Genomic DNA, 12,902 nt, shown 5'->3' on the forward strand with positions numbered 1-12,902 from the left:
ATGGACAAACACAAACTAGCACTAATGTAGGGAATACTGTGAAACAGTAAAGCCAGCTCTCCCATGGCATCTCCCTGCTAAGGCGAACTCCAGGGACATGAGAAATGGTGGGCATTTAACTCACTGGGAGGTCTGTACTGTACACCATGAGTATCAGACCACCACCAGTGTTTCTGTTCTGAGATAAGGCAAAGAGGCTGTTTAATCAGTCATCATCTGATCAACAGCTGCCCCCTCCCAAGAGGATAACTCTGGGCTTTTCTTTTAGTTTCTTATGGGATGCCTTTTAGCTTCTTAGGGTACCCTTTACACAGATTCACAGCTTTTCTTCAGTCAGCCATACTCAAAATTGAAGAAATGAAAGAAACCACAACAATCATCTACTGGGCATCTCTTCTTCCATTTTACAGATGAGAAAATAGGCCACGAGATGGTAAACCCGAGAAGCCTAAAGACAATATCTATAGGCATCATCTTCACCAGACTCTTTTCTTTGCCAACAAATATACATAGCTCTGAATCTGTCCTAGCTCCCAAAAATGATCTCTTTGAACCTCTTATCTCTCCTTTATTATTCATAGATATTTGTAACAGAGGAAAACATTCAGGATAGAGAATGAGAGTAAAAGATACTCAGAACAGAAAATGTAACAGAAAAAAAGATAGAGAATTTTCAATTTCTTATGTCAAAGCATCAGAAGCTACATGGGCACTGAGCAATACAGAAAGCAACAGTCATTCCTTTTTCTTCTTCCTTCCTATGGCTCTTCTCAGTAAATAATGAGTCTAGACCTATATTCTTCCAACTGTGACTCAGTGTCTTCATACTCCATGAAAATGTCTAGTGCCCCATGTAATTTGCCACATTCCTTTCTTTCTCAGGTTTTTCCTTCATCTTCCACAACACTGTTACATAATTTGAGGCCATGAACTAAAAGTGAGAGAACAATAACAGATTACTAATTAGTGAATTACTAAGAAATTTTCAGACTTCAAAACTGCCTGAGGCACATACTTTGACTCAACAATCCCACTAGGAATTTTATCCTGCAGAAACACACCAGGAGACATAGATGTAGATACAGATACAGATACATAGATATAGGTACATATATTGTTAGCATGTAAAAAACTAGGAAACTTCCCAAATGCCTATCAACAGAGTAAATAAACTACATCCATACAAAGAAACACTATGTAGCTATTAAAAAGGGTATATTATCCCTATATTCATACAAGGAATACCTATAAAATAAAAATTAGGAGAGGAGAAAAACTGAGGATTGATATGTATGTACGAATATGTATATAAAAATGTTTATTTCTGTCAATTAGAACAAAAAACAAAGGAAACAGCAATCCTAATAAGGATTCCTTGGGGACTTTAATTTCTATCATGTCTGAATAAGAAAGGAAAAAAGCATGAATCTTTTTTTTTTTAATGGAAATCTGGAAAAACTGATTGAGAATGGAAACAGAAATAGTTACACCCAAATGGTTGGAAAGGTTACAAACACCTTGCAGCGTGACCTTTCATTACTCCTGGACAAAGTCTCTAGGCAAATTCTCGGTAAACCTACTGACTCAGGCTGAAGGAGATCCTACAGGCAACTGCTTTAGGAACGAAGGCTGCCTCTGAAATGCCTGTCAGCAGAGGTGGTGTCCTTCTGGCAACAATCAGACGGAATTCCCAAGCTGGCCAGCTAATAATCTTTGGAACTCAGAAGTCTGTGTTATGGAAAAATAGGCTGCATTTGGCAACCCTGACTGCCAAATTATCTTTATAGTATAGCAGGTGGGTATGGGATGCAAAGATGCCTTACTTAGCCAAGATCATCAAAGTACAGGAACTATTTCTTAAAAGTGTCAACTTGTGGAACTTTCATTATCCGCTTGGGCCCTTGTTCCCATACATTTTGCAAGGACGAATCAAGAATCCTAAATTTTTAAGATAGAAGTTAGTACTCTTGAGCTGTTCTTATATCTACCAAATAAGCAGAAATCTTCCAGCAAAAATCAACCACTGTTGGTTAAATTCTCATGTCAATCAGACTAAAAAGAACATTTTTAAAAAGTTTCAAGAAGAGAATGAAGATTTTTTTTTTTGGAACTGATTCCGAAAAGTGACCAAAGTACACTCATTCCTGTTGACCCTAACCAATGGAAAAATTATAATATTAATGGTAGTAGAAGTAGAAATAATGTTGATGCTGACAGTAATAAAGATTGCCCTTTTATGTAGGGGCACAATTTAGCAGTAGGTAACACCAACTGTTTAACTTCACTACAGACAGGAACTTCCTAAGCTACAGAACTATATATGCATCAGTGATAAAGAAAAAAGGATTCCTGGCACAACTGTTAAATACAAGTACATTCTAGCTTTATTATTTTACACAGCCAGAGAGGGAAGCTAAAGATTTGAATGCTGAGATGTTTTACAAAGTCTTTGACTTACACATATTGTGTCGGGTGAAGTCTAAGAGGAAAAAGAAATTAAACAACCAGTAATGAGGTAACAATTGTCCTCCTACTAAAGAGCTGGATAATCATCAAACTCTAAACCTTCCCAAGTGAAAATATTAAATGTCTAAATCCTCAAGTTTTCTTCAAGGAAAAATACTTTTCCCTCCCAAAAAATCTATTTTGTGTTCAAAGGTAAAATTTAAACTACCACCACCACAAAGCATGTGCGATAAAGAAATCTGAGAAGGAAAAAAAAAAAGAAATCTGAGTAGTAATAAACAGATTTATTACATGAAAGGAGGACAAATAATGGTCTTTAATAATCACTGTTAAACTACCTGGTTAAAAATTCCCGGGATAAGATTCCCACTGCTGTCTTAAAAGAAACTGTTTTATGGTAAGTTCTCAATTTCAGTGTTTCAGAGTATTTGATTCATGAAAAAATTTTCCTCCTTTTATTCAGGGCTTATTACTTTCACCTATGATCAGAGACTAACATAAACTTCAGTGCTTCAGTCCTCTAAATTGTCTAACTGTTTTAAAGTCATCAGTTCCCACATTCCCTGATCCTTGTATTTGCCATTTCTGGGATATGGAAAAGGAATCTTCTCACTAGTATCTCAGAAAGAATGTTCCACATTATGACATAACTATGGCAGCAACAAAATCATTGAATAATCCTGGAATCAACCTGGTCAAGAGGTTTTTCCAGACTTAAAATTCTTAACTAGGGCTAATTTAGCTTTATCTGACCTGTACCGTGAACTTGCCAAACTCCTTTATTATAAATTAACCTTTTCTTCTGGCAAAGCCTCACTGTGTGCTCTGGTATTGCTTAAGTAATATGCAGGTTACTCCCTTTTTAAAGCATTACCAGAGGGGCTGTGACAACCCCATAGGGCTTCTCACTATAAATAAATGTTATATATCAATTTGACACCCCATTCTTGGTCTTGTTACCAATATCAGGTAAGGTTAGGCCTTGAACTCATCTGAATGCTTTTTTAGAACTTTTCAAATGTCTTCTAATCAGTGCAAGGCAAGTACGTTAATAAAATGCCAACCTGTTTTATTCAGTTACTCTTTTGTGAGTCATCCCTTCCTTCAGGTAGTCTCCAAAAATGCAACATCTGAATGAGCTTGATTTCTGCCTTTTGATATTCTAAATTCTCTCTCAAATGAGAGCAAGAAGGATTTTTATGTTTTAATTTGCAAATAATTTCCTTGCTAAAAAACTTTTGCTTCCCTTTTGGCTATCCATCTGAATAGCAACAGCCTGTCTGATCAGCATTAAAGGAATAATGCCTCAGGTCCCACCTCTAGTGTGCCACTTACAGAAATGAGCCCCAAAGGGCAAGAGCTCAGTCACAACCCTGTCACCAGAGGTTCTGGTTCACTTACCTGCAACACTTCCTAATCACCCGAACCACCTGCCTCAAACTGTAACTGAAGGGTAAAAGAGCACCAGGACCAGAGAGGCACAGAATGGGGCTTCCAACAGTGTGGCAACCCCCTCCCCCCACCTAGTGCCATTTCTCACTTTGGCCTTACCTCGCTGGGTCTGGGTAAATTGGGTGCTCTCTGGATCCTGCTCCATCATAACGGGATAATGAAATGAGGGAAGACTCCAGCAGCCTCCTAGCAGAGATTAAAAAGATGGCAGTAATCCCTGTCAATGAACTCAGAGGTCATTCATACGGAAAAATGGGGGAAGAGATAAATAATATCCCCCTTTGCAGCTAGCTAATACCTGTTATCAGAGATCACACCCTTCCTACAAGCTAAGTACTTAGAGACATAAATAAACGAAGATCTATGGAGCTCCCAGAGTGGATACGGCCACTATATTAAGTTAAATTCCTCTCTTTGGTGAGAAATGAACAAGTGCATCAGAGACATGATCTTATTTCTATTTTCAGTAACTCCAGTAGACAGGAGGATGGGAGATCAACACAGGAGGGAAAAATTAGGCATATCCAGAGATTATCATGTAGTGTCAACATTTATCTTGTTTAGTTTCTCCATGCCATCCTAATCCATATCCCCTTACCTTCTATTTGTTCTGCTCTGCCCACAGTCTTTTTGTAAGAAAGAGTACTCGGACTCTCTTAACAAAAATCTTTAATTACATAATCCAGCTCAATCAAAAATTTAACTAATCATATGTGATACACATAACATTTTACTGAGCACTTTTTTGGTGCCAGGAAAATATACTAAGCATTTCACATAGATTTCTTTATTTAAACCTCACCAAAACCTGGAAAGCAACGCATCACTATACACACAGGAGAAGGATTTTGTACTGTGGTACACAGCTATCAGTGATCACACCAGAACTCCTATGAGGGTCTGTCAACTCCAAAATGCTTCAAACTACTACACAGGACCTTCCAGGCTCCAGGCAGGTAAAATGTGAATATATATATCAACTATGAGTCCAAGCTAGAATGTGGGCTCACTATTGTTCAATTCTTCCAATTTTTTAATGGAAGCCAGAAATCTGGACTTCTGAATGAAATCTCCTGTTAAATTTTAACTAAAACTTTTTTCCTTTTCATTCAAGGGTCTGTTAAAATAAAACACAGCTGATAAACATAGCCCAAGAGCCCTCCCAGTTTGCCATAATCTGCTACACTGCTTCCCAACTCAAATGTGCCTTGGCAGCCAATCAAGCTCCTGCTATAGAACCAATTTCAAAGGAACTGGTTTGAAAAAGAAATGCATATTGTTCCTCTCTAGCAGCATCTTGTCTGGCTCTCCTGGGAACAGGTCTCTGGCACCCTGCCAGACTCTTTCTTAAAGCAGATCTGCAGGATAAGGACAGCAGCTACCAATCTTTTCCAATTGAGTTAATTCAGTTCACTGTTATTAAAACCAGCTGGCTTAGGTATAGTCACATGCAGTCACTTTATCCCAGCAACTGGCTCTCAGAATGAAGCATTTCCCCTAACAGACTGGAAAAGCAATACAGTAGAGGCCCTATCAACTTGGCTTGCTAAACTTTCCTGCCGTGGACAGCCAAATGTTAAATGATGTTTTTCATCTAGACAAGGCCTACAACCATCACACTTAAAACAATTTTAACTGTCCTACTACTGAAGGGAGAATACAATGTAACCAATAAGGAAGAGAGGAAAGAAATAAAATACATACTCACGAATGAAAACCTATGACTTCAATGACATCACTGTTCATAGCAGCAGAAATACTGCTTCATCAATCTTAAGACACACTTTCCACCTCCAAATTTTAACATAAAATTGGGATGTACCTTATTTAACTGTGTAACACAGATTAATAGGCAAGATTTTTTTCTCTCATAAAGGCACATAAAACAATGGCATGTCCTTAAAGAGTTAAATCAAATCATAGCCCCTCATACTACAAATGTCAACTCACATAGACACAGGCTGATAAACGCTGCTATAAAGATAAGATGTAGGAAAAAAAAATAATGGCATGTCCTTGGATCTTGAAATACAGAATGTTTGTGAGAGGAAGGAGTACAAGAAGTACACAGACTGGAGAAAGAAGAAAAGTGGAAATTTTAAGAGTATGTATTCAGGACATTTATGCCATCTTACATAGTACTTATTCAGTACTAATAAATTAGTTGTATAGGAACTGGGTGGGAGTTGAAGAATGGAAGTAAGATCTGGGAGCAGCTGACTGCCCTGGAACACCCAGAAACTCGTTCCATCTCCAAAGGCTCTGGAGTTAGTCCTGAATATCACTGAGCACTGTCATGTTATCCTCCAAATGGCTGATTAGTAAGCAGACGCCCTTTGGCAAGGAGCATCCTGTAGAGTATAGATCCTTCTTAAGTACTACTGCCTAGAAAATGACCTTGCTAAGTTAGGAGGCCAATATTACCCCCTATTATGTCCAGGCAGTGATAGTGACAGTAAGGCAAATGAGATGACTTTTTAGGGATGCTAAAAGGAGATTCTTGAACTAGAAGAGTTTAGATCAGATAATTTCAATTTTAATGATTCCACTTTATAATCCTGCTTCCCTCCCTAACGTCCCATCTTAACTCAGAAGACTTCTTTAAATTAGAGTAAAACCAAAATGTTACGCTTTGTCCCTGGGGAGTCCCTGATAAGATAAGGTTCTTTAGGAACACCTATCCCCTCTGCCTAACCTGTTTGGCACCATTGGCTCCCCAGGCAATACAGTGAACTGGGAAGTCATACATATATGGCATTTTAACTGCTAATACACAAAATAAGAAGAGCCAATTACTATGAATAGCACTCCACACACATCACTGATAAAACATTGAGTTCTTTATAGTTACAACACAAGTACTACCTGAAGGAATAAAATACCCCTTCAACTAGTGTTGAATGAAGAAAGAACTAGAGTTTACTGGATGAATAAATTTCACCACTCCTAGGAACCTCAAAGAAAGATCTTCCTCTCTTACAGTTAGCTTTTTGTAAAGAGACATTAATAGTGAAATCACACAAGAAAATGGAATGGGATGGCAACTGTGCACTTACTGCTCTGGCCACCACAAATATGGCTTGATTTAATGATCTATCATGCAATTCAGTAATGGAAAATCAGCTAGGACTTAGGAAAGGCTCAGACAAATTTGTTCAAGCTTGAATCTCCCGTTTCATTCTGAGCTATAATCTCAATTAGGAATGTTTAAAGAGTTACTGAAGCTCTGACAGGAAAAAAACAAAACAAAACCTTTTCTTTACAAGTATGCCTGGTTTATTCCCCTATACTAGTGGTATCCCTACATTAGTGAGGTACACGAGGCTTGTGCTATTTTGATCCACCAGAGAAAGGAAGAAAATATTAGGACTTTTGATTTACAATATATAACTACAAAGTATCACACACACACACACACACACACACACACACACACACGCACGCACACACACTGCTCAAAAGGCTTTTACCAACAGAGGCATTTTTTTGAAGTCTGAAGGACACTGCTCTATCAAAATACACACTACTTTAAGAAAATTCATAATTTATAAGAATAACCAGAAAATATAAAAAACAAATATAGAAAAGCATGGCCATATTCACACATAGAGCAAAAGAGAAAATGATAAAACAAATGTAAAATGTTAACATCCAAGAAATGTGGGTGTAAGAGTATATGGGAATTATCTGCACTGTTTCTGCAACTTTTCTGCAAGTCTGAAGTATTTCAAAGTTAAAAATGTCCAATACACAGTATCTAAAAGTAAACCATTGAAAACTAAAGAGAAAAATCACTCATTTTCAAAAAACTACTCACTTCTTAAAAAGGATTTCTTTAAACATGATGTTGCCCTAATGCTCTAAAGCAGGTTTGGTAAACTACAGGCCTTGGGCCAGCTGCTTGTTTTTATAAATAAAATTTGATCCAAATAGTTACATCCATTCATTTATATACTGTCTGGCTGCACTGGAGCTAGCAAGGCAGAGTTGAGTAATCCTAATAGAGACAGGCCAAAAATATTTACTACCTGGCCCTTTATAGAAAAATTTTGCCCACCCCTACTCTAAAATATTTGCTTACATAAAATCCCTTGAAGGATAAAGTGGAGTCACTGAGGAATGAACAGAAAAACCTGAAAACAAAGTATTGCACATGAGATACATGTGCAATTGTAAATTATCAAAAATTAATATTAAGCCTTGTTAAAAATCGTAAGTTAATAGGAATATAATTCAAGCTATAAAATTATTAACATTTTAAATTAATACAATTATTCCTTTCCTGATTAGTACTCTGAATGTGCAAGGAGGTTCCCTAGATCAGCTGTATCTTTTGACAACTAGGAACTAATAAACAGTGGAAGAAAGCTCTGGAAAAAAGCAAAGTTGCTGGGGCAAATGAGATGGGTCACCCAAAAAGAAAAGAACCTTTGTTTCAAATTCAGTGGATATCAGGATTGAGAAGCAGACAGCCTGGGCACTAACTGGTCTGGACAGAATAAACAAGCTGGTGACAACTCTTCCTTACTAAACAATTATATCCTGAAAACCTTCTAACTAGTTGTCAGATCACAGAGAAAATCAATATCCTAAAGCCAACAAACATGTCCAAACCTTCTCCAATCACTGAAAACAATCAATTGCCAAACTCTGACCTGTAACTGATATAAAAACCTGCTCCTACAAGCTGGATGCCACTGGTATGTAATTTCCCAGCCTGGTGACATCTGCTACTTCAAGTTCAGGGGAGCCAAACCCAAACTAATTGCTCCCTTCTGCCTAGGAAATAAAATCCAAATTCCCCAGCTTGGCATCCAAAGCTTTGCAGCCAAATTTCTGATTTCTTCAGGACATACTATATGCTCTAACCCAGTGGTTTTCAAACTTCTGGTCTCAGAACTTCTTCAACACTCTTAAAAATTACTGAGGATCCCAAAGAGCTTTTGTTTATATGGGTTTCATCTATCAGTATTTACTATATTTTAAATAACAACTGAGAAATTTTTAGTACACAAGCACACATTCCATTAGCCATCAGAGTGATGACCTCACTGTACATTATGCAGCCTCTAGAAAACTCCAATGAACACTCGTGAAAGAATGAGAATGAAAAAGACAAAGAACATCTCAGTACTATCAGTTTTGACTTCAGAGCTCCCAGGCCACACTTTGAGGACTACTGCTCTAGCTAAACAAAACACTCACTTTCTCATGTATGTATTTAGCTTGGTCATTTCTTCTTTTTGAAAAGTTCTTCTTCCTCATCTCTGCCTGCAAAAATTCTTCAAAGTTCAAACACTTGACTCCTTTAGCCAGAAGTTCAGCCTCTCTTCCCCAATACCCAATAGCATTTTGAAACCTTTCTTAAAAGGCCTTCTCCCAAGTCACCTTGTACTGCAACTATCATGTCTCATCTCTGCTACTGGACTACAAGCTACATGAAAGCAGGTACAGGGTCCAAGTTATTTTATTATCCCCACTAAAACTCACATCCATATTAACATGTAATAGGAGATCCATAAATATTCTAAGTGAATAAGTCAGCGGGCTTAAGTAGATTTGGAAGAATTAGCAAAAAGGCACATCTGACTGCCCTTCATTGACCCCATGACTTTCAGATGAGGTTGCCAGATGTCCAAAAACTGACACTCAAATTCCTGAAGGAACAAGGTTTTCAGAAACTGCTTACATCATCCTTCATCACTCCAGTCACTTAAGAAACTCAGCTTAAAGTGCTGACATAGTTGTCCTGATATATATATCTATAGTAGTCATGATTTATATATATGTAAATGCAGTGCAGCCTGGTCCCTGGAAGGGTTATTAAATCATAAAGTCAGACGCTGGCTACTTGCCTAGGATACTACCACTGATGCTGCTGGTCAGTGTATTGCCAAGAGACCTTACAGGGGAATGAGGGCAATGTTTTCAGAGGGATGAAGGGCCAGGAGGCCAAAGAAACTTAATGCACTACTGCCTTCATTTCTGAATCTTGCTCTGCAAGCCCCAGATCTCTGCCTTGGTGCATGCCTGGGCTGGGAGATGACAAGCCCTTACTCTTTGTTAAAAGTAATTGTGTGTTCTGAAATGACACCTCTATTATGATTGCCAAATTGACATCTCTGCCTTAAAGGGGAGGCATCCAAGCCTCCCCATTTCACACACTGGCAATTATCATTTAAGTTATTCAATGATAGGCACTCATCTGATTGGTGCAGGGCCCCCTAGTTCTAGGGTACACTTATAGCACATGATATGGTTGCCAGCAGAGCCTGGCAGGCAATTCCTGCCCCTGCCATGGGGTGGACTAAGGAAAGGTGGCACTGCTAAAAGGCTAACTTCAGGAAAAAAAAAAAAAGACATACTACAGTGTGGAAAAAATGAGAGTTCCTGTAGCCAGGATTCTCACCTGGCCCTGGCTGACTAGCTCACTGCACACCTGTGGGCAATACATGGCTGTTGACTCTTATCTGGAGAGCTCTGCCCAGTGCTCTGGGCGCGACATGGTAGCATGGCTGCAAGGCTGCAGGAGAGCAGAGCCGAGGACAGAGGCCCAGAGGACAGCTGTACAGAATGACTGTGCAGAGAGACCTGGAGGATGGCTGTGCGGGACAACTGTGCAGAGAGGCCCAGAGGATGGCTATGCAGGATGGCTGTGTGGACAGAGGGGCCCAGAGGACGGCTGTGCAGACAGAGGGGGCCAGACTGGCTTGCTGTATGCAGACTCGCTCTGAGTGAATGGGATTATAGTGACTGACCTGCCACCTGGAAATAAAGTGGGATACAACCCTTTCACCCCAAGAACGTTTTGCTGTCATTTTCTTTGGTCACACTGAATCCATAGCGAACTTGCCTGGGGCTGAAACCCACTGGCAAGACAACAGAAAGAACTCAAGGTGCCTGTCCTAGGGACTGGCCTTATTTTACTATCATCAAGCATAAACAATTCATGGGACTCTAAACAATGCCTTTCACCAGGAAGCTTTAAAACACCTTTACAAATCATTAACGTTTTCCTCAATGTCTCTGTGCAGTGAGCAACAGATGGTAAAACATCAGAGCACAACATAATTACAGGCGTCAAAAGGGAAAAAACTGGAAAAGAATTCATACATGATGTGCAATTGTGTACCTTGCTATGCAAGTCTTGTCTGAAAAGTCAGCCAGACCCCTCTGGGAACATCTGACTCTCTGCTGTTTGGTGGTTGGTTATTTTTAATACAATTGTAAAATGATTGGCCAGCACACGCTTAGCTCTTATTAATATCCTCATTATATTAAACTATAGTTATATGAAACTTCAGTTTATAATAAAAACTCACTTTTGTCAGCATCTAAACTCAAAGGTGATCTACATGGACATGTTTACTTTGTCTCCAAATCCATTTTCTCTGAGAGACTTGGAAGATCTGTCACAGACCACCAATTTTTTTCTTAAACTAGAAATTTAGATCAGAGGCTTTTTACCAAAGGATGAGTAAGAGCATAACAGTAAGTCCCATGGCTAGTTCTGATACTCACATTCGCATATATATATATATAACAAGCAGCAGCTGTTATATATACAGGTTTAGACTTTAAAAGGCAGTGCATCCTCACTGACTGCCTTCCCCCAAAATCAAGAAGAGATTTACAGAATTCATTAATCCTGAATTCTTGGCTAATTTTATTCAGAATAGACAGTTTCAAAAAGATCTATCTCTAGACCCACGAATTCTACAAAGAATATACTGGTAGAATCATTTACTGTTTCAATAACAGCAAACCTGTACATTTCTTCTTAAATGATTTTTCATATTCTAGACCTGAAATTTTTAAAACCCTCAACCAAGCTAGTTGTTCTTAAGTGACAGGCCATTGATCCTGGTATACTACAAACACTATACTGTGAAGTAAAATGTTAGGGCCAACATTAGAAGGCAAAGAGAACTGGCAATGAAGCCTTACAAGAGAATGAGGATAAAGGAATAAACAGTGGGCTGGGGATTTATTAACCAGAGGCAAAGAGGCAGCCTTCCTGGCACACGTATGTTCAAGTAATGAGCTTTCTGGAGTCTACAGAAATAGATAGGAGGGCAGAGACTCCAGCTGGGCCCCCAAACAAGCCACTGTTAAACCATGAGCTAACAGAAAGCTAGGAGTACAATCATTTTTCTTATATCCTGGGTTCATTCTGAACTGCTTCTCTTAGTGACATTTGATTTTTACTGGTTTGCCTCTGGGGGTATACTAACTTGCTCTTCCACCCTGATCCTGACTTCAGCAACCTTCCTATTCCTTTTGGACTCAGCATTTGACGCCACTGGAATAATTTCTCCACCATTTCCCTCTGTCTAGACAACATGAAATTGTCATAAGTGACACCTAAAGTACAATTAGTAGAGAAACTCCAATTCCCACTCTCCTCCCTCATTCCCCAAAAGAATTGCACATTAACATCCTCCAGCATGTCAATCAATACTATCTGAAGATTAACTTCGTGGAGCCTGGAAGGCATTTAATTCCCAGCTTACTAAATATTAGGCTTTCCCCCTCTACTATAATTAGAAGGTGCAAATCGCCTTCTTTTCACTAGCATTAATGCTTTTAATCTCAGAGATGTGAATACCTGCTGAGTTGATACCTGAATAAAAAGTCCTTACAAACACTACTTTATCCAGCTGCATTTGATTTGGGGAAAACAGACAAAAGCAAAAAGACAAGGCAAAAGAGGAAAAAGGCAATGAAAGAAAGGCATGACTCAAGAACATCAGAACCAAGCATTATATTATTATAACTATTAAAGAATAGAATAAGATGGTTGGAAGTCATGCCAGTTCTGTGAAATGTAGTATTTAAAAAACAGCAAGGAACTATTTACAAAAGCTAAGATATGGAAGCAACCTACATGTCCATCAGTAGATGAATAAAGAAGATATGGTATATATACACATGGAGTATTATTCAGACATAAGAGGAAAACAAATCCTATCATTTGCAGCAAC

The 12,902-nt window shown here is 38.6% G+C and overlaps 1 protein-coding gene across 11 annotated transcripts in view; it reads right to left on the minus strand.

The window, feature by feature from the left end:
- The window catches only part of AMBRA1 (autophagy and beclin 1 regulator 1), a 238,059-nt gene that overhangs the window by 146,080 nt on the left and 79,077 nt on the right, over positions 1–12,902 (minus strand). For 8 of the 11 annotated variants that reach the window (XM_036994095.2, XM_073216498.1, XM_073216495.1 and 5 more), the window contains one exon: positions 4,018–4,104. The exons of the other annotated variants lie outside the window; for them this stretch is intronic. In XM_036994095.2, coding sequence (XP_036849990.1) covers positions 4,018–4,104 — 87 coding nt within the window. The remainder of the gene's footprint in view (positions 1–4,017; positions 4,105–12,902) is intronic. 11 annotated transcript variants of the gene reach the window in all.

Source organism: Manis javanica, chromosome 11 (assembly GCF_040802235.1).
Source record: "Manis javanica isolate MJ-LG chromosome 11, MJ_LKY, whole genome shotgun sequence".
Classification (NCBI taxonomy): domain Eukaryota; kingdom Metazoa; phylum Chordata; class Mammalia; order Pholidota; family Manidae; genus Manis; species Manis javanica.